The sequence below is a fragment of the Trichechus manatus genome, unplaced genomic scaffold, assembly GCF_000243295.1.
Source record: "Trichechus manatus latirostris isolate Lorelei unplaced genomic scaffold, TriManLat1.0 scaffold00179, whole genome shotgun sequence".
NCBI lineage: Eukaryota > Metazoa > Chordata > Mammalia > Sirenia > Trichechidae > Trichechus > Trichechus manatus.
In genome coordinates this window covers 485,676-507,140 of record NW_004444115.1, presented here as the reverse complement: position 1 = coordinate 507,140, position 21,465 = coordinate 485,676, and the positions used below count along the sequence as shown (strand labels likewise).

General features: G+C 55.7%; 1 protein-coding gene across 4 annotated transcripts in view; it reads left to right on the top strand.

Annotated features, from left to right (window-relative positions):
• The window catches only part of BIN1 (bridging integrator 1), a 58,485-nt gene that overhangs the window by 14,739 nt on the left and 22,281 nt on the right, over positions 1–21,465 (top strand). For all 4 annotated transcript variants that reach the window (XM_023741353.1, XM_004387029.2, XM_023741354.1 and 1 more), the window contains exons 2-5: positions 14,882–14,962; positions 20,076–20,130; positions 20,390–20,484; positions 20,868–20,963. In XM_023741353.1, coding sequence (XP_023597121.1) covers positions 14,882–14,962; positions 20,076–20,130; positions 20,390–20,484; positions 20,868–20,963 — 327 coding nt within the window. The remainder of the gene's footprint in view (positions 1–14,881; positions 14,963–20,075; positions 20,131–20,389; positions 20,485–20,867; positions 20,964–21,465) is intronic.

Here is a 21,465-nt window from a genome sequence, read left to right as displayed (position 1 = left end):
CCTTAGCCAGCCCTCCAGCCTAGAAGCCCTGAGCTGTCAACACCCAGAGCTGGTCACTGGGAGTGGAGGGACTGCAGGTGTGGTGGGGCTGGGGCATGGCAGGGGCCCCAACGATGGGGTCTTCCTGCCCAAGCGTCTCATCTGCCTCCTGACATCTCCCATAGATGTCTAAGGACAGCCCAGACTCAGCGTGACCCTGTTACTCTCCCACAGGCCCCCCATCTTGGGTGGTGGCAGCTCCTTCCCTCTAGTTGCTCTAATCCTGGGGTCCCTTCACGCCCCTCTGTCACCCCATGTGTGACCACTTCTCACCATTCCTTTTGCTTCCACCCCAGCCCAAGCCACCAGCACCTCTCACCTGGGTCCCTGCGGTCACCTGCTACACACTCCCTGCCCCATCCTTGCTCCTGCAGTCTGTCCTCATTTTTTTTTTTTTGAACATGTTATTGTTTAGGTGAAAGTTTACAGAGCAAATTAATTTCCCATTCAACAGTTTACACAGCTTATTTTATGACATTGGTTGCAACCCCTAAATGTGTCAGCACTCTCCCCGCTTCCTTCCTGGTTCCCCATATCCATTTGCCCAGCTGTCCTGCCCCTGCCGTCCTTTTGACCTTTGCATTTGGGCAAATGCTGCCCTTTAGGTCTCATAGAGTTGATTGTTCTGAGGTGTACTTTCCTCACGGGTGTTATTGTTTATTTTATAGGCCTGTCTATTGTATGGTTAATGTCATCTCCGGGAGTGATTTCAGTTCCAAGTTTGAAGGGTTGTCCTCATCTTTTAAAACTCTAAGATCAAAACTCCACTCACAGCTCTCCAGTGCTTTCTACCCCATGCATTTCCCAGTTACCATCAGATTGATTCCAACTCGCGCAATCCCCCGTGTGCCAGAGTAGGACTGTGCTCTGAAGGATTTTCAATGGCATTTGGGAAGTAGATTGCCAGGCCTTTCTTCTGAGATGCCTCTGGGTAGGCTTGAACCTCCAACCTTTGGTTAGCAGCTGAGCACATTAACCATTTGCACACGCAGGGACTTTCCATCCATGTTGAATTTTAAAAGCCTGAGTCCTGCAGGGGCTGGTCTGGCCCTGGCTGCCAGGCAGTCTAGCCTAGTGGTTAAAGCACTAGACTCTGGAGTCAGACCTGGGGTTTGGATCCTGGCCACCCCACCTGCTGGCTGTATGACCCCGAGAGTGTCTTAATCAGTGCCTCAGTTTCCTCATCTGCAAAGTGCGGATGATAATAGTGTTTCCCTGGTGAGGTTACTGAGGGCATCAATTGATTCCTCATGCCAAGGGCTCAGCACAGAACCTGGCATGTGGTGTTTCAGGGCACTCTCCTCCTGCACCCACCCTCTAGCCCTCTCTTCAGCCACACTGGCCTCCTTGCTGTTCTGTGGATACCTCAGCTTGTATGCATCTCAGGGCCTTTGCACCTGCTACACCGTCTCTCCTCCAGGTGGCCCATGTCTTGCTTCTTCATCAGGTCTCTTCTCCCCCCTCCTGTGCCCTGCTGTCTTTTTTGTTCAGAGACTGACATCACCACGCACATGGCTGCTTGAGGGCAGGGAGCAGGGTCTGGCCTACGGCGGCGCTTAGGCTACATCTGCTGTGTCACTGAGTGCCCGTCGCGAGATGAGTGGGCAGGGCAGGGAAGGAGCACCGCTTGGGAGCTGGGCTGGGCCATCCTGGTTTGCCCGCTGCCCTGTGGCATGATCTGGGGCCTTGGTGCCCTCTTGCTGGGTGCCTGAGTGTTCAGGGAGTTTGGTCAGCTCACCCACAATGTGCCAAGCCTGGGGGGTAACGATGAGCCAGATCCCCCACCTCCAGTCCTCCCAGCCCAGGGGTCTGAGTCCAGCTGGTAGAGGTGGGCCTCCTGGCTGTGGAGGGCCTGGGTGTGAGCATGAAGTCAAGGGGGTGGGGGCACCAAGGACGGAGCAGCTTAGGCCTAGGTGAGAGGCTGCTGGAAGGCTCCTGTCGCCCTTTGAAGTGTAGGCTGGGTGGGGTGGAGGGGCGAGTGGAGGTATGGATAGTGGGTGGGTGTCTGATTGTGGATTGGGGACGCCAGCCTGGGTCTGGTGGTCCTGGCCCTTCCAGAAGCCTTCCCCCAAATCTCTCCCTGTAGCCTTCACACCTTTTTCGTGCCCCGCCCCGCCCAATACCTCTGGAAGCCCCTGAGGAAGGTGGCCAGATGGCCACTCAGAGCCATGGGCTTGGGACCGGGTAGACCCAAATCAAATTCTAGCTCCCTGCTTCCTTAGCTGTGAGGTTTGAGCCTCAGCTTCCTCACCTGTGGACTGCCTCGCTCTCCTCATTGGGTTTTGAGGACACTTGTAAAGCTTTAGAGGCAAGGTGGGCAATCAAGGATGTGCGGCTGCAGCTGCTCTATCCTCTCTGTCCTCTCCCTGCCAGCCCAACCGGCCCCCCTGAGCTGGGCCCACATACCCTCCTCCTTCATTTCTACCCCTGCTTCTCCTCCACTGTGCTCCTGGTTCTGGGCTGTCTGGCCTCCCCATCCTGGCTGCCAGCCACAGGCTTATCTACTGAACCGGACTGGAATTTTAGGCACTTGCAGGGGCGGATTATCCAATAAGCAAGGGAAGCACCTTGCTTACCAGATCATCTGTAGTGAGCAGTTTCACATTTTTTTCACCACATCAAAGATTCTGCTTCTAGGTATGGCTGGCATCTGTCTCTCTCCCAACCCTACAGCACCTTCCTACGGAATCAAAGCCTCTCTTCCAATTTACAATCCCTGATGGACGGATGACCCAGTAAGCAAGGTAAGCACGGGCTTACTTGTGCTTACTTAACTAATTTGTAGTGAACAATGTCACATTTTCGACGTGGTGAAACCCGTGTGAAATTGTTCACTACAGATTAGTAAGTAAGCACAAGTGAGCCCGTGCTTACCTTGCTTGTTGAGTAATCCACCCCTGGGCACCTGGGAGAGAAGAGAGAAGGACATCGCAGAGGGGGCAGGTAGGGCTTCCTGGCCTGGGAGCCCACTGGAAACTCTTTACCTGGGGCTGAGGCTTTCCTTCCACCTGGAAGAGGGGGCCGGGGCTTTTCTCAGGCTGGGGTTAGGCTTCCAGTCCCAGCAGTGGGTGGTCTGGGCAGAAAGGGCTCCCAGGGCCAGGCTGGTCCGCAGGCCAGTTGGGGCTCTCTGTAGCTTGGATTCAACCAGCTAGTCACACTTCAAGCCATTGTTTTGGGGCTGATATAGGTGGCCAACTTTTTATTTAGCCAGTTGTTGTTAGATGCTGTCAAGTCGGTTCCAACTCATAGCTTACGAAATACTGGTGAGGCAGAAAAAAGAAAAACAAAGACACTACTCTCTACCCTGGCCAGTATTTCATAAGCGAAAGGGAATATCATTCAAAGTGGAAGGAGCTGGTCATTTCAGAGTGACAGGCTTTCCCAAGAGGCCAGTGGCTTCCTCAGGGACCCATGGAAAAGTACAGTCAGTTTTGGGGACTGGGTCAGGGGTCAGGGACTTCTACAACAGGAAGACTTGTTTGCGTCAGCTTGCCAGGCCTCCTTGCAGACTGACTGGGTGGGTAGGCAGTGGGGCTGAGGCTGGGAGCTTTCTGGGAGGAGGACCCTGGACATGCTTTTCTAGTTTTGTATTTCATTGCAAAAATCCTACACACTTTGCGTTTCTATCCACAATCTGTGGTAGTTTTATTACAGAAATGTTTTATTTTCCAGTTAAATCTTCGGAACACAGCGAAATGCAGGGCGAGTCTTCTGCAGTAAACCCAGGCCTGCTGCCTGTTACTCCAGTTTGAAAATCACAAGTTGAATTTGGGCTTTGGAAACAGTCTGGTTTGGGGTTCTGGCTCTGCCACTCATTAGCCGAGTGACCTCTCTGAACCTCAGTTTCTTCATCTGTAAAATGGGAGAACAGAGCCCTGAGCCCTAAGGCTTGGATGGAGCTTCCTAGTGGGGACCGTGCACCGGAGAGGGCAGCATGTCTTTCTTACAGACACGGAGACTCTGCGCTGTGACCCCTCTAGACTTCACCCATGTGTCTGTTTGTATCCATTTCTGTTATATTAAAGTTGTTACGGTAGGTACCGTGTCTCCCATGAGCTCAGGCCCAAAGGAGAAGGAGGAGTTTGCTGGCCTAAAGTGGAGGGAGGCAGGTGGACACCTGGGCTGTGGCTGGTACCCTGAGCAAGTAGAGGACAACCGCAGATTTTGGGCTGGCTGGTCTGAAGGGGGGGGTAGTACCTGTTAATCTATCCTCGGTTGGCTAGGGAAGGGCTGTGTGGTCAGCTTGGGTCTGAACTGAACAGGGAAGGAAGCTGAGATCTCCACAGGATGCAGGTGGTGTGTGGAGTGGGATTTGTTATCCACCACACAATTTTGCATGAGGAGTGGGTGATCTTAGTCTCCCTGCACAATTGGCATAGCTGGTGGCATTCACTAGAGCAACCCTGACTTCACAGTGGGCGTGTAGCTGAGAGAGGGAATTCTGTTGGGTTTGTGAGTCAAGTACAGCATCTCCCTTGAGGAGGAAGGCATGTTGGTTGCCGGCCCCCTCCCTCCCCCGAGCCAGCTGGTCCTGCCACTGCCTCACAGTCAGCCTGGGGAGATGGAGGTCCTGAGGAAGAAGAGACAGGGACCAGGGGAGGGGGCGTCTCCTGGGGCGGCCTTGAGTGTGTGTGTGTGTGTGTGTGTGTGTGTGTGTGTGTGTGTGTGTGTGTGTGAGAGAGTATGTGTATGTGAGAGTGTATGAATGTGTGCATGTGTGTGTATATGTGTGTGTCTGTGTATGTGAGTGTGTGTGTGTGTGTATACGAGAGTGTATGAATGTGTGCGTGTATGTATGAGTGTGTGTGTATCTGTGAGACTGTATGAATGTGTGCGTGTGTGTATGTGTGTGTGTACATGAGAGAGAGTGTGTGTGCGTGTGTATGTGTGTGAGTGTGAGTGTGTGTGTTGGGCAGGGAGAGGAAGCCACAGTAGGGAGGCCCCCCTCTCCCCTGTGGAGCGTAGCCTGCTGGCCGGGGCTCTGTTGGTTCTCTTCCTCGGTTTCTGTCTCTCCCTGTGGCTCGCTCTCCAGCTCCTCCTTCCTCTGGCCTCTTCACCATCTCTCTCTGGCCTCCACTCTGCCTCTTCCCTGGCTCCTGCGGCTTCTTCTGGGGAAGGTGACTGAAGGGCAGTGGGCAGGGAGTTTCTGGTTTTCTGAGGCAAGTCAGCGAGGATGTGTCAGCGTGTGCATAGATACATGTGTGTGTCAGTGGAGGCCACACGACCACAGGGTGAGTGTGCGTGCCAGTGACACCTGTGTGCGCACGCTGTGTGCGTGTGTGTGCCCGTGGGTGTGTGCGTGTGTGTGTGCGCGTGTGTGTGTGTGAGAGCCATGGGTGCGCGCAGTAGGGAAGGTGGCTAAGCTGGCTCTGCAGGGGTAGCCTGAGAGCTCAGCTGATTCTCGCCCCCTCAGGGTGGAATGCTGTCCCTGGCTCTTGCCCAAGGCCAGAATTTCAAGATTTCTTTCTTAAAACGTTATCATGCTTTGCCTAAGGCCGAGCCTGTGTGTGGCCAGCCTGGCCCTGTGGGAGGGATGAGGCTTTCTCGGGTTGGGGCAGGGAAAGTGTGGACCTACCTGGAGTGTCTTGCTGTGCAGAAAGCAAGGAAGTGGTCACAAACTACTAGGGATATGTCAGAAGGCTCTCACTGGCCAAACGTGGGACAATTTGAGCAGCAAAAAGAATGGTGGTAACAGATTATAACCCACTGAATAAAAATGGAGCCATGAGTCCATGGTGATCCCTTTTCCCCAAAAGGCGGGACTGAGGAGAGCTCTTCTTTGTAGAAGGAAAAAAACCCACTGGCGTCCAGTTGATTCTGACTCATAGCGACCCCATAGGGTTTCCTAGGCTGTAAATCTTTGCGGAAGCAGACCGAATCTTTCTCCTGCGGCGCCAATGGTGGTTTTGAACTGCCGACCTTTCAGTTAGCAGTCCGTTGCTTTAACCACTGTGCCACCAACTCCCCTTTTCTTTATAGAAGAGTGCCAGGAAATGGAGAGGAAATGAGAGAACTAGAGAGGTCACGGTTTAATAAGTCCTGAGCCCTGGTGGCACAGTGGTTAAGAGCTCAGGCTGCTAACCAAAAGGTTGGCAGTTCAAATCCACCAGCTGCTCCTCGGAAACCCTGTGGGACAGTTCTGCTCTGCCTGTAGGGTTGCTATGAGTTGGAATTGACTCGACAGCAGTGGGTTTGTTTTTTTGGGGTTTTGGTGGAGCAGTTGGTCCAGCAGAGACTACAGAGGAGCGTCTCAGATCTTCGTGTGCGTACAGAGGACCTGGGGCCTTGTTCAGATGCAAAGTCTGATTCAAGTGTCTGATTCAGCAGGCCTGGAGCAGAGCCAGAAGTTCTTTATTTCTACCAGGCTCCCAGATGACCATGGGCCTGGTCATCTGTGGGTAGCAAAGTATTAATGGATGCTAAAAGCACTGGCGAGTTCCTGGGTGGTGCAAATGGTTTAACATGCTTGAGAGGTTGGTGGTTCCAGTCCACCCAGAGGCACTTCAGAAGAAAGGCCTGGGGATCTACTTTGGAAAAATCAGCTATTGGAAACCACATGGAGTACAGTTCTACTCTGACACACGTGGGGTTGCCTTGAGTTGGAGCTGACTCCATGGCAACTGGCTAAAAGTACTGGTGAGAAGTTGTTGGGCATTCACACAGTGGTAACACTGACAAAGTAATCACCAAGAAAAACATTACAGCAGAGATCTGCACACACTTGTCTGACCAAGAGATCAACCAGTAATGGGACGAAAGGACCTCAGATCCCTCCGTTGTCATGCAGTTGGAAGAATTCAACACACCCTATATAGCATTCTTGCAAAAATAATGTTTAACCTGAATTTAATCACAAGGAAATTGTGAATCAGACGAATTCAGAATGTGTGACATTCTCCAAGCGACTGGTTTGCATTTTAAAAAAATATCAGTTTATCATGAAAGACCAAAAATAAATTAATTAAAAAATACAAAAATAAGTTTAGGGGCAGGGAGTATTCTGGATTAAAGGAGACAAGAGACACAACAAACAAAAGCAATGTGCAAATCATGAGTGGATCCTAGATTAAAAACGGCCAACCCAGACATAAGGGACATTTTGGGGACAACTAGGGATATTTGAATATGCATTGTATGTTAGATAATATTATCAAATATTAAGTATTACTGGTATTTAGTAGAATGTTCTTGTTCTTAGGGGAAATGCTGAAGTATTTAGCGGTAAAGTATTTTGGGGTAAAGGGTCATGATGTCTACAACTTGTTTTCCAGTGGTTGGGCACTCCAACCAACCAACATACCAAATTGTTTATAGATAAAGACATAAAGCAAATATGGCAAGTGGTAACAACTGGTGTATACCCTTGCAAGGTATGTGGCAATTTGTCGTTATTCTTTCAGCTGTTTTTGAGGTTTATGGTTTCAAAATAAGGAGTTGGGAGGAGGCTTATTAAATGCGGCATTGAGTGAGTGCTGGGCCTGGAGGGACTGACTTTTCTCCTGTCCCTCTTCTCTGGCCTGGGTTGCTGTGGCTCTGACTGCTCAGTGCTTAGCACATTGGAGGCCACCCGGACCCTCCATGTGGCTTTGTGGAGGAGGCTGGGATGGCTTAGGGTGGGAGATCTCACAGAGGGAGCAGCCCCTCATCCCCAGGGCAGGGAGGGTGGCAGCAGCAGCCAGGAGAGAAGGCTGCTGCTTTCGGTGGGGGGAGGGGTGAGGGGAGGGCAGGGGAGCAGGGGCAGCTGGCATGTGAAAGAGGAGCCTGGAGGAGGGGTGGAGAGGCTGGGGGGAGTCTGGACCCACACCAAGTGCCTGCAGGACTGTCCCAGGCTAGAGTCCCCTTCTATCCCCTGTGATTCCAGACTTCCCTTGTGCATCGATGGCACCACCTTCCCCATGTGGTCCAGACAGTGGGAGGCCGCTGGGCGGGACTGGAAGGTGGGCAGGCCTCTAACCCCTTCCTCTGCCTGCCCACACGGACCCTGGCCTTGGTGTAGGCTTGCCTCCCGGTGTGGGGTCCTCGAGACTTCCACTGTCACCAGAACCTCCACCTGTCTGCTTGCCTCCAGTGGTGGCTGCAGGTCTCTGGAGCTCAGTGGTGGGGCCAGGCCAAGGCTAGTCCCCTCTCCTCTCTGTGCCTGGGCAAGGACTGCAAGCCTGAGGCAGCCCAGAGCCCTTGAGCGTCAGGACAGGAGCAGGGAGGCTGTCTGCTGTCAGCCGCAACTCTCTCAGCCCTGGGAGAGAGGGTGGTAGGTGGCAAGGAGGGCTTCACTGAAGAGAACCCAGTCAGTCAGTCAGGGGCCAGCCAGAGACGCAGGGCAGGCCGGCAGAGAGGGCCTGGGGAGCCAGGGCTGTGTCTGTGAGCAGCTGCCTGGGGCTGGACTCCGGGCTCCCCCTCCTCGCTGTGACCTCTTGGGCTGTCTCCCCAAGAACAGGGCCAGCTGCCTGGTCCATAGGAAAGCCTGGCTGAGTGTCTCACGGTGGCTTCTGCCTGTCTGTCTGCCCCCGCCCACCTGGGGAGCTCAGGGCGAGGGTGCTAGGGCGTGCATCCTGTCTGCCCCAGCTGCAGGCTCTGCTGGGGAGGAAGAGGTGGGGTGGCGACGCCCAGCCGGCCTTCCGTGCTTCACTGCTTCTGACCCTTCCTGAGCCACTGGGCAGGTGCTGGGGAGATGCTGAGGAAGATTAAGGTGAGATGTGCTGTCTGGGGTCTCAGTCTCTGGAGGTGGGTGCCCCTGAGGGGGATGAGCTGGATGGGGCCCTCTGGGTTCAGGCCAGGGTCTGTGTGAGGGGTATGGTGGTGTGGGTGCTGGGCACTGAGCTGAGTGGAGGGAGGGTGGGTCCTGCGGCCCAGGGCAGAGCCGTGGCCTGCACTTGTGCCCTGGTAGAGAAGCCCCCAGTGCCTCTCGCTGTCCCTGGTAACTGGGAACGTGGGTCTGTGTGGTCAGTAAGCTCAAGCTTAGGGGGGTGGCTATGGGAGGTGGGCTCCCAGACCTCTTGTCCTTTACCTCCTGTGTGGCCCTGCGCAGCTCCCCGCCTTCCCCTAGCCTCTTGGGACATCAGTCTTTGTGAACAAAGGCATTTCCATTTTGGTTAGAGGCCGTTTTTTGGGGCCCAAAGAAATGAAGCTAGTGCTGGAATCAGGCCTGGGATTGGGGGCGGGGGTAGGTTTGGACCAGTTGGTTTTCCTAGTGCCTCTCACATCCATCCTGGGCCCATGCCCACCTGGCCCCTCTTCCCTCGGAGCTCTGCCCTGGGCCCTGGGCCTGGCTCTTTCTGAAGGGTGGCGTCCAACAAGACTGGCCCTGGGTTCTGGAAAGTGCTTATCCCTGCCCTACGCAGTGCCGATGTGTAGGTGTGTGCCCTCACAGATGCCCCCAGGAGGGGATTGCCCTGAGCTCAGCGTCAGGTGGGTGAGCACACCCTGGCTGCCCTTCCTGACTGTGGGGCGGCTCAGAGCAGGCACTCCTCACTACATGATCTTAGGCTCAGGGTCCTGATTTACCTGTGGCTCACCTGCCTCCTGCCACATGCAGGTAAAGACACTTACCTTGTGTCATCTGTAAAGTGCCAGGACTCCAAGTGGTAACAACTCTTGGTTCAAACAAGACTGGCTGGGGTGGGATGTTTAGTGCCTCTTGAGTTGGCCAGCTGCATCCACAGGGGCTGTACGTGTGTGGGAGATGCAAATGTCCTGGGCCTGCCCGCCTGCTCTGGGGGCGTGTCTGCCCTGGGGGCCTTCTCTGCCCTGGGGGCCTTGTCTACCCTGGGGGCATTCCTGCCCTGGGGGCTGTGTCTGCCCTGGGGGCCATCTCTTCCCTGGGGGCTTGCCTGGTCCATCCTGACACCTGTAGTGAGCTGGGCTGACTCCAGAGCCTTCCGTTAGGGCTCTGGGGCTGTGAGAGAGGAGGCATGATGGGAGGCGGGGAAGATGCTCTTCCTCCTCCACCGCCTGCAGCCACAGGAAGCTCTCTGCCAGCCCCCGAGCCTCTTAAGAGGCCTCATGTGGTCCCTTTATCTCCCCCATCCTCCCAGAGAGGGGCTGCCATCACACCTGAGGCTCCGAGAGGCCAAACTGTGGCACTTCTCAGGAGAAGGAGGCTCTGGAGCCTTGCAAGTGGGCAGACACACTGTTGTCGCTCCTGCCCCCAGACAGACCCTTCTCTCTCTGCCCTGCCCTGGACGTGTCACCTTCTGAGGCACTTCAGCCTGCTCACATCTGGCCTCTCATGGGGGATATGGTGAGAGGAAACTGCTAGGAGTGACCTGAAGTGGCGCTGATAAGGCTTCCTGGCGGGCCCCCTCCCTGTCCCGCCTCTGCCTCCTGTGCTGACAGATGTGGGACTTGAGCCCGTCCTCGGCCTGCGTTGTTAGAAAGCCTCCTCTTTATTTATTACAAAGTGATACATGAAGGATAAGCCTGAGTGTCCTGGCTTCTTCTCCCTGTCCACTGCCCCTAGACGGAACCCTGGACAGACAGGGCTAATCCTGTCCTGTGCCACCAGGCTCCCCTCCTCATCCAACTCCTGCTCACCCTTCAGAACCCAGCTTGTCGTCCTGCCTCCCCTGACCCTGCTGGGCCAGGCTCCTCCTGGATACTCACAGCCCCTTCCCTCTGTGGCCTGTCTGTCATCTCATCCTGCCCAGAGCTCAGCACAGCAGGCCCACTGCTGACTGCTGTGAGTGCATGCAGGACCCGAGCCCCATGGCCTGGTCTTGGCTTCTTGTCTGCGAGTAGGCAGCTGTGTGTGTCTGAGTGTGTGTGTGTGTGTCTGAGTGTGTATATGTGTGTGTCTCCTAGATAAGCTGTTCTCTCTGAGAAGACACTGGTGGGAGCCGGAGAGAGCAGCTTGTGATGTCCCCTAGGGGTGGGACAGACCCCTGTTTGGCTGACAGCCTCTAGGTAGCAGTGAGGGGAACTCCAGGCCCCTCTGGCCTCTTCATGCAGCAGGAGTCCTCTTCCAGAGTGCAGGCATAGAGTGCCTTTGTCCTGGTCCCCTGTGCCGGCAGGCAGCGCCTGGAGCCTGTGGCACTCTGCCTGCTTGTTTTCCTGCTGGCAGCCACAGGGAGCTCCTGGGGCTGGCCTGGACTGCACATCCTCGCCAGTGTATGTGCTGTGCATGCCGGCTAGCTGAGGCCAAGGCTGCCCCCAACTTACCAGGTGCTCCTCTGAGCCTGGCCACCCTGTGGTTTCAGGATAAGGAGTTGGGAGGGGGCATATTAAAGGAGGCACCAAGTGAGTGCTGGGCCTGGAGGGACTGACTGTTTTTCTGTCCCTCTACCCTCTGGTCTGGGCTGCTGTGGCTCTGCCCTCACAGTGCTTTTAGCTGGACACTCGACCCCTCTTATCCTGTTTCCAAGGTGGGGACACTGAGGCTAAGCAGTTAGCCTGAGGTCACACAGCTGATAGGTCACAGCCTGGATACTCAGCCCTGCATGTTCTTTTTTAGTCCCTCCTCACTGCCTTCTCAGGGCTGGGGAAGTCTTAAAAAGGGACCCAGCCCTTATGTTAGTGGAATACTGGTTCGAATCCTAATTCTGATGGCTCATGCTTATGGAGTGCTTTCTGTGTGCCAGGCACTCTGCTAAGTACTTTAGGCTCACAACCAAAAATGAAACCCGTTGTTGTTGAGTCGATTCCAACTCATAGCAACCCAATAGGACAGAGTAGAACTGCCACAGAGGGTTTCCAAGGAGCGGCTGGTGGATTCGAACTGGTAATCTTTTGGTTAGCAGCTGAGCTCTTATCCACTGCACCACCAGGGCTCCTTTAGGCCCATAATTCTTCCATTTTGCATAAGAGAAGACAGGCTGAGAGACAGGGTGTTGCGCTTAAGGTCAACGCTGCCCTGAAAGCCCATGGCTCTAATGAGCCAGCTGACCACCAGGAATATCCTATGCATCTGCCCTGTGCCCAGCCCTGTGCAGAGCTGGGGAGACAGAGATGACTGGGACATCGTTCTGACCTCAGGCTGTCATGTGGTGAGGTGGGGTGAGAGGCAGACGCTCACACATATCACACAGCAATGAGGAAAGTAGGTCCCAGGTCCTAAGTTGTACAGAGTGGTTTGGGGAGAGATCAGGGACAACTTCACAGAGGTGTCCCCTGAGCAAGGTTTTGAAGGATCAATAGGAGTTTGCTGTGCACATGTGCATGCCATGTAGAGTGTGTCTACGTTGACTTCTGTCTTGTGTCTTGGGCTGCTGTCAGTCTGGACTAGGCTGTGTGAAGGCTGCTCTGAAGGCCTTTTAGGGCATTGACATTACCTGAGTACCCATGGTGGACCAAGGATTGCTCTGTGTTTCACAAATGTAATCCTTGTAATCCTTGAAGTGGGTGCTAATATTATCTTCATTTGAGGACAAGGAACTTGAGGCTCTGAGAGGTAGGAGAGGTTAAGAGGCTGCTGAGAGTAGGAGGCCCTTGTCTCAGGGGTCTTCCCCCTGCCTGGAGGGGTCTTGTCCTCCCGGTCTACTCTCACACTGGACTGGCCTCTCTTAGGACCTGGGGATCTCCCTGGTGGCTTCAGCTGTCCAGGGACAGCAGTGTTTGGGGGTTGGGGTCGGGTATTCCATATCTGTGCACAGCTGGGCACCCTGGTGACCTCTGCTGTGTGGGCCCATCTTCTTAGGGAGAAGAAGGAAAGGTGAACGTGGCCTCATCCTGCCTTGAAGGCCTGCTAGGCCCTGCCCTGCCCTCTGGTGGGCTCTGGCTCCTTCGAGTGGCCCCTGCTGCCTGCTTGTGGGCCCCTCCCACAGACTTCTAGAGGTTCTTTTCCCTCTGGTGGTCCATTCCTCTGTGGAGGAGAGCTGGAAGTGGGGGAGGCTGTGGAGTGGTGTCTTGACAGGAGGGAACCTCCTAGGCTTCATGCCCTTCCACAGACCCAGCGGACATGGCTGCCAGGGGAATGGGGTCTGAGGGGAGGCATGGATTGTGGGAAGTGCTGAATCTGCACTTGGTTCCCTCCTCTCACCCCAGTGTCCGGGATGCAGCCCTTGCCAGCTGCCCTTGCCCGGGCAGACTGTGACGGCTGCACTCACAGTTGTTGGTGGGGCCACCTCTCCGCTGCCTAGCACACCCCTCCCACTACTCTCACCCTCCCTTAACATGCTGCATGACCTCTAGTCACTTGGAGCAATTCAGAATCCCCTGATAGTGTGCCTCCTCTCTGGTCTCCTCGCCGTTGCTGCAAGCTCTCTCCTCTGTCTGGGTGGCGGCCACCTCCCCCAGGAAGTCTTCTCTGACTTCCCAGGCCGAATCTGAGCTTCCCTCTGTCTCTGGGCTGGGCCTGTGTTTATGTCTGCTGGGCCAGGCTGGGCACAGAGCAGGTGCCTGGTGAGAGAGGGCCAGATGCACTGAACAATAAGAGGGCCTGAAAGTGGCTGGCCACACCGTGAATCTGGGCCAGGCCTGCCAGGGGAGTCATGGATGGGAAGGATCTAGGCCTTCACACAGGAGCTGGACGCGCCTCAGGGGCTTCAGAGGGAGGACGTATCTGAGGGCAGTGCTGGTGATGATCCACGGCCTTAAGCGGCCACTGGGCATCCCTGTTGCTCATGGGCTGGCTGTGCACTGGGCCCAGCCCCATCTGTACCCCCTTGCCCTGGGCCCACCTACCCCCCACCCACCACCCACCCCACCTCCCACTGTTTCCTTCTCACTCGTGCTGAGTTTTGACCACTTCCTCTGGAGAGACCTCTCACAATCTTGCTGCTGTACCTTCTGCTCCCCATGGGAGATGGCTCTGCGTCTCCACCTTTGTCTCTGCCTCCGTCTCTACAACCCCACCCCATCTCTGCCTTAGCATTCCTTTTCTGCTAGCCCCTCCATCTTTTTGTCTTTTCTCTCCTCTACTCTCCCTGTCATCCTCATCCCTCCTCACCTCTATTTTTCTGCTTGCTTCTCTCTCCTCATATAGAGCTATGGGACTGGAGGGCCCAGAGAGGGAGACTTGGGGAATCTGGTGGGCCAGCCCATCTCTAGGGCTTCCTCTCTGGCTCTTGGTCCAGCTCTTCCTTTTTTCTCGGCCTTTCCCCCTCTGCCTTTACCCCCCCACCCCACGTCTGCCCTCCACCCCTTCTCCCTACTACAGCTGAGAAGGGACAGCTGTGACTCATCAGAGGGGAGAGTCCACCTCTGAGAGCTCCAGTTGGGAGTGAGTGCATGTGGCTGTGAGTCTGTGTGTATGTGTCATGCTTGTGTATGTGTGCTGAAGGGTGGGCCCAGCGATTGCCTGCTGGACCATGGAAGGTGGGAAGAGGTGGCTAGAGCAGGTCACATCTGAAAATCCAGTCGGATGGCTGGGTTGGGAGCTGCCCCTCAGGCTTCCCTGGCTGTCTCCTCTTTGTGGAGGGTCCCCCCTAAGGCCAGGGCTGCCTGCTTTTCTCTCTGGTATTCATGAGCCTTGGCCCAGAAGATGGAGTCATGTGGGGTGGGGTGGCTGCCCCGGCCTGGCCCCTTCTCTTGCTCTCAGCAGCAGCCAGAGTGGGGGTGGAGCCCCATGGGTGCAGTGTGAGATCAGCAAGGAGCGGCACCACTGCCCCTGATGCTGTCTTGGAAGCCTCCCTCCTCCTGGTTTCGGTCCCACATAGAGCCTGTCCTAAGCGCCTCCCTCCTCTTGGCTGAGCTTGGATAGAGAGCAGAGCTCTCAAGACTAGATGTACTGAGCCCTGCCCTCGGGGATGCAGCAGCCAGGAGACTTCTGATGGTTGGGATGATACTGGCTGTGGGCCCCCCAGGCCCTGGGTTTGGAGTGGGAGGGGTCTGTCGTTTGGTGACTGGATGCTCAGTTTTGACATTTTCTCCCTCAAGGTAACATTCTTTCCCCCGCCCTCTGCCTCTGCAGGTCCTCCAGAAGCTGGGCAAGGCAGATGAGACTAAGGATGAGCAGTTTGAACAGTGTGTCCAGAATTTCAACAAGCAGCTGGTGAGCGTGGGTGGCTCCTTGCCTTGGGGAACTTGGGAAAACCGAACCGTGGTGGCCAGGCGGGGGATGTCAAGAGCCAGCTTTATGGAGTTGGGAGGCAAGAAGGGGGCCAGTGCAGGCTGGTGAGGTCATGGAACACTTCCTGGAGGAGAGGCACCAACATGAAAAGAGGAGGTGGTGGGGTTGGGAGTGCATGTTAGGTCCTTGGTGGCACGTAGGAGGGGTGGCAGTGGTGGGAGCAGGCAGTAGATGGTGGCCAGCCTCTGGAAAGCCTGATGTCAAGGCAAAGGGGGCCGTAGGAGCTCCTGGCGAGGAGAGTGGCCTCTGCGGGAGGCCTCTGTGACTGACCGTGTGGAGGCTCAAAGCCAGCATTTGTAGATGGCCTGTGGACACCTCCCTACACCACTGTAAGGCAGATGGTATCATCGTTCCTCTTTTGTAGACAAAGCAGTTGAGACTTGAGAAGTTGGTCTAGGAAGTGGATTGAGGCCCATGCTTGTCTGGCTTCAGGTCCTGGGGAGGGGCTTTAACGGCGTCATTACCAGGACCAGGGGCCAGTGACAAAAGAGGCTCGCTCGTGGTGAGAGCCTTGGGGCAGTGGCTAGATACAAGAGTGGACTTCCAAGCCAAAGGACTGCACATACACTGCCTGGGCTGCCTCTGAAACCTTTCCCCACAGATATCTGCTAAGTCTGGAATAAGCCACTTCTGTGGCTGTGTCTGAGCACAGTGAAAGGGGGAGCGAGACGACCCTGGGATTTCCCCTCCCTGGAAGGTAGTAGGGAGCGAGGGATTACTAGGCCACTGGCTTTGGGGTTTCTGCAGACAAGCCCCAGTGAGTGAATGATGGGGAGCAAGGCCAGAGGAGGAGGCCACAGGAATGGGAACAGGGCTGGGGAGTGAGGCCAGGTTCTAAGCTGTGCTCGGAAATAGGGCAGGGATGGCCCAGGCCAGGGGATGGGTGGGACCAGGCCTCTTGGTACTCCTTGTCCATATTGGAAGCCTCAGAAAGCACAGAAGGTACCCACCAAAGCCTCTGCAGCTGAACTGGAACCTGGGGGCAGGGCCTATGGTACACCCTGAGAGCCCACTGGCCAGGGCTGGGAGCCGTGCTGGGAAAGGCCCAGGGAGCATGCTGGGAAAGGGCCAGGGGGCATGCTGGGAAAAGGCCAGGGGGCATGCTTGGAAAGGGCCAGGGGGCATGCTGGGAAAGGGCCAGGGGGCATGCTGGGAAAGTCCACCTCGCCTGCCAGAAGGACTTAGCCAGAGAGGCTCCCAGGGCAGGGGTGGGGCACTATGGCTGCTTGTCCTGCAGGCCAGTAACAGGAGACATTTCCAGGCCCAGGTAGTGGCAGGACATCTGCTGCCTCGGTGGCCCTGGGCAAGCCCTTGCCCCTTGGGCCTCAGCTTCCTTACCTGCAAAATGACAGGTTTGAACAAGAAACCCAAAGTTTCGGCTTCTGCTCTGTCCCCTGGCAGCCCTGGGGTGTGTCCCTCCCCCAGCTGGTCTGAGGCTGCTCTGAGGGCCTTGTAGGGCATTGGCATTACTCGCACCTGTTTCACAAACATGACCCTTGTAGTCCTTGAGGTGGGGCTAATAGGCTCTTCATTTTACAGGTGAGGAACTTGAGACTCAGAGTGAGGTAACTCTTCCAAGGCCACTCAGCTGGTGTGGGGGTTTGGGTGTTTCAGTCCAGATCTGCCCTCTCTCTAGTTGTCACTGTGGAGCTGACTCCCCAGTCCTGAGGGTGGCTGTCTGGACTGGGGAGACACCTTAGGGCAGCAGTCACTCCTGATCCCCGGGCTTCGGCCCTTGGATGGTGGTTGGGGACCTTGCCAGAGCACCTGGCCGTTGGATCTTTTGTCACAGGGGCCTGGGCTAAAGATAGCCATTGCTGCTGGCTGCCAGGTGGCTCTGCCCAGCTGTGGGCAGGGGCTGAGCTCTAGAGCTGGGGCTCTGCCTCCAGGCTGGGGGGCTGGCTGGCTTTTCAGGGGCCAAGGATGGTAGTGAGGGTAGGCAGCTCTGAGGTCTCATTTGAGGCTCTGGGGTACTCCTTCCCTGGGGTGCCCCTACCCTGGGCAGTTCTGGATGTGATGGTGTGTGGGGATGTGTGGGGCCTGGGGCACCTGTGGGGGTTGGGAAGGGTGTGAGGGCTGCTGCTATTCTTGAGGGTGTGAATTCAGGGAGCTACAGTGGGCATGGCCTCAGCCAACCTGCAGAGCGTGGGGGACCCTGGGAAAGGCGAGCTAGTTTGGCATGGGACGCTCTGGAAGCTCAGCTGTCTCCTGCATCCTTACCTGTGAACACCAAGCACAGTGGGCCCAGCGCTAGTCAGGGGCAGGAAAGACCAGGAATTTTGTCTTCAAGGATGCGGATCTCCCACCCCTTCCTATGGGGCTGGGCCTAGGAGAGCGTATAGGGTGCCCTTCTGTTGCCTGTTTTCACAAGGACCCAGGTTGCACAGCTTCAGCACCGCCCACCCCCCCAACCTGGGCCCTCTCAACGCTGGTCACAGATAGCACTTCCCTTCTGTCCCGTGCTGAGAAAGCCCGGAGGGCCTGCTTGCACCCCTGGAAGCTCAAGACCCAGCTCGGGCCCTCCTGGAAGCCTCCCAGGGCCTCCCAGGCTGGCCAAGCCCTTTTCTCTGGTGGCATCCAGGGCTTGCAGGTGCCTGAGCTCATCACTGCTGCTTGCCTGTCACTGAGGTGGGGCAGGTCTCTGTCCCTTCTTGTCCCCAGGTCTCACCCAGGACAGTGTTTGCTAAAAGTGGGCATCAGTGGGTGTTATGTGGAGATGCCATGGCATTGATTGCAGAGGGGCAGGGACAGAGCTGGAGCTAGAAGGTGGTCCATGCAGGAGGAGACCCCCTGGGAAGGTTGGGGGCCCGAGTCCTCCAGGTCTGGTGCGGCTGACGCTGAGGAGGGAGACGGGCAGGGCCCTTTGCAGGTGGTACAGCTGAGGTGGGGGGTGCTGGCTGAGCCCGTGCCCACTTCGGAGGATGCGTCAGGTTCTGATCCTGCACTGGTTGTGTCCTGTGGCTCCCGAGTGCTGGATCTGGGGAGCTGGCCAAACTGGGTGGTGGCTCCAGAACCTTACCCTGTGCCCACTGGCTCTGCAAGGAGCGTGATTAGAGCCCAGGAAACCTCCAGAGTAGTTTCTCAGACTTCAAACTCCTGTTTGGGGGACCGGGGGCCAGTTTGGAAGGCAACACACACCATCTGGGCCGGCTGGCCTGGGTGCTGGCCTGCAGGAGGCAGCTGAGGGGGTCCCAGTGGGGAGGGCTGACTGGGAATGTGGCACATCTGCGCCCGCCTGCCTGCTACAGCACAGCCTTGTCTGGCAGGCACAAGGGGCCCTGGTACGGCCTGGGCCCGCATGAACACGGCCGCCTGCACCACGGCATCCCTCATTGGGGTACAGCGCAGGCAGGTGCTGGGGTGGAGGTAGGGAGGGAGAGGAAGTGGAGAAGGCTTGGTTGGCTGGGATGATGGATGCCAGGCAAGGAGAGAAGCTGGGTCTGGAACATTCCATGACATCAAATGAATACGATAGAATCACATCAGGAATTCTTTTATCTTCATCTCAACCAGCAAAACATGTAATTGTCCTGTGCTGTGGGCGGCTGTGTCAAGAGTGGTATATACTTTCCTCATTCCCCATTCCCACAGGTTCCACATCAGCCCCCGATGGAGTGCCTGAGAGGTTTGGATGCTTGTAGGCTGTACTTTTGTTTCTTCCTCTGATCTTTTTAATTTTTAAATTTTTTATTGTGGTGAAAATATACATAACAAAACATATGCCAATTCAACAATTTCTGCATGTATGATTCAGTGACATAGATTACGTTCTTTAAGTTGTGCAACCACGCTCACTATCCTTTTCCAGATTGTTCCACCATTAACATAACCTCAGTGACCCCTAAGCAAAAACTCCCTCTCTGCCCCTCTTTCCCACCCCTGGTAACCACTGATAATCTTTGGTTTCTATGTGTTTGCTTATCTCATGGAAGTGAGATCATACAGTATTTGGCCTTTTGCAACTGACTTATTTCACTCAGCGTGATGTTTTTAAGGTTCATCCCTGCGTGGTGTGCATCAGGATGTCACTTCTCTTTATGGCTGAGTAGTATTCCATTGTGTATATACCACATTGTGTTTATCCATTCATCTGTTGGTCGACATTTAGATTGTTTCTACCTTTTGGCTACTGTGAAAAGTGCCACAGTGAACGTTGGTGTCCAGGTTTCTGTCTGTGTTCCTGCTTTCACCTCTTCTGGGTATTTACCTAGGATTGGGATTGCTGGGTCATGGTAGTTCTGTGTTCAACTTTCTGAAGAACCAGCAAACTGTTTTCTACAGTGGCTGCACCATTGTACGTTCCCACCAGCAGTAGATGAGGGCTTCAGTTTCTCCACATCATCTCTGACACCTTGGTTTCTGTTTTTTTTGGTCATTGCCATGCTAATGGGGGTGAGGTGATATCTCATTGTGTCTTCCTCGGATGCTTAGATCAATGGATCTCAAACTTTGATGTTCATAAGAGTTAGGTGCCCTGGGTTGTGTCCTTTACTCTGTGTGAGACTTAAGAATTTCTCTCAGAGTTTTTTTGCTCTCCACATCATACGCCCCGCCCCTCATTTTTTTAATTACACAACATCTTATGTGTTGACCTTAAGCCCTTCCCACATAGCCTCTTTGCTGCCACATGGAAGCATCCAGCATGGCAGTAGTTAGGTAGCGTCTTCTCATGGGGCTGCAGCGAAGGACTAATCCCAGGAGACAGGTCCCTGGGCAGGGTGGTGCTTGTCTGTGGTCCTCTGCCCTGTGCCAAGGGCACAGCCCAGCCCGTGTTTGTGGACAGAGGGGAGAGCTGTGTCCTCCAGGCATCGGTACCAGGTCTGGCCAGGCACTTTCACACAGCTCATCTTTCCGATCCCCCAATGACGTGATGAGGTGTGTCTTCTTATCATCAGATAGGAAGTGGGAGGCCAGCCAACCCACGGAGCTGTCAGGAGAGCAGCCTGGGCTTGTCCCTTGGGGGGTAGCAGGAAGGACAGGGCCTGGCTGGAGCGAGCAGCCCAGCCTGACCATGTCCTCCTCTTTCCCCTTGCAGACTGAGGGCACCCGGCTGCAGAAGGACCTCCGTACCTACCTGGCCTCCGTCAAAGGTAAGGGGCAGACAGGGCTCCGTGGATCTGACCTGGGGGCCCCTCCCCTCCCCTGCAGGCCCGGGTGCAGTGAGGGGCCCTGCCCAACTCAGAGCTGAAGTCTGTAGGGCTGGAAGAAGGCAGTAGGCCAGATCTGTGCTGCACGGACAGGAGTTGCAAACCCCCTGGGCCTCTGGGGGTGGGGTGGGTGGGGGAAGGGTGGCTCCCTGTCCAAGCCCCCCACAGCCCTGGCCACAGTGTACCCTCTGTCTGCCCACAGCCATGCACGAGGCCTCCAAGAAGCTGAACGAGTGTCTGCAGGAGGTGTACGAGCCCGACTGGCCTGGCAGGGATGAGGCGAGCAAGATCGCCGAGGTACATGTGGGCAGCGGCCTCTGCCCCTTCCCAGAGATCTTTCTGGGCTGTCCCCCTGCCCCAATCCCTGTGAGTCATCGCCCCTCGCTGAGGGTCCTTCTCCTCTAAAGCCCTGACGCTCAGCTGGTCCTAGCGTGCTGTGATGCCCTCGTCTGTGTGCTGTATCTCATGACTGGCAAAGCCCCCACCAGACCTGGGCTTATTTGATTCTCCATCACCCGTGGGAGCTCGTGAAGGCAGGAGGAAGGAGTTGTCACCTCGTTTTACAGGGGAGGAAACGGAGGCTCTGAGAAGCCACCCCCAGGTCTCAGCTCCTCTGCTTCCAGGCCCCCGGGAGGTGAAGGCTCTCCAGGGGCCCCGCTCAGTGCTCTCGGCTCTTTCAGAATAACGACCTGCTCTGGATAGATTACCACCAGAAGCTGGTGGACCAGGCGCTGCTGACCATGGACACGTACCTGGGCCAGTTCCCTGATATCAAGGTGAGAGGCCTCTCTTTGCAGCACCCTGCTTCTGGCCTGCAGCCAGGGTTGCAGCCCGGGGTGGGCACCTCTGTGGGGCTGGCATTTCGCTCCTCCTTGAGGCCATTCCCTGCGAGGCCGGCCCTCCTGGCCCTGACTCCCCAGACCTGGGCCTTCCTGCAGGGAGCTTTAGGCCCTGTTTCTTTGGGCTCAGGCCTGTGGGAGGACACCCTCTGGTGTGTGTGTATGTGTATGCATGGTGTGTATGGTGTGTGTGTAGTGTATGTGTGTGTGTGGTGTGTGTGTCATGTGTGTGTGTAGAGTGTGTGTGGTGTGTGTGTGGTGTGTGTGGTGTGTATATATGTGTGCGGTGTGTGTAGTAATGTGTGTAGTGTGTGCGTGGTGTGTGTGCGGTATGTGTTTGTGTGTATCTGTGTGTGTATATGTGGTGGTGTGTGTGTAGTGTATGTGTGTGTGGGGTGTATATATGTGTGCAGTGTGTGTAGTTATGTGTGTAGTGTGT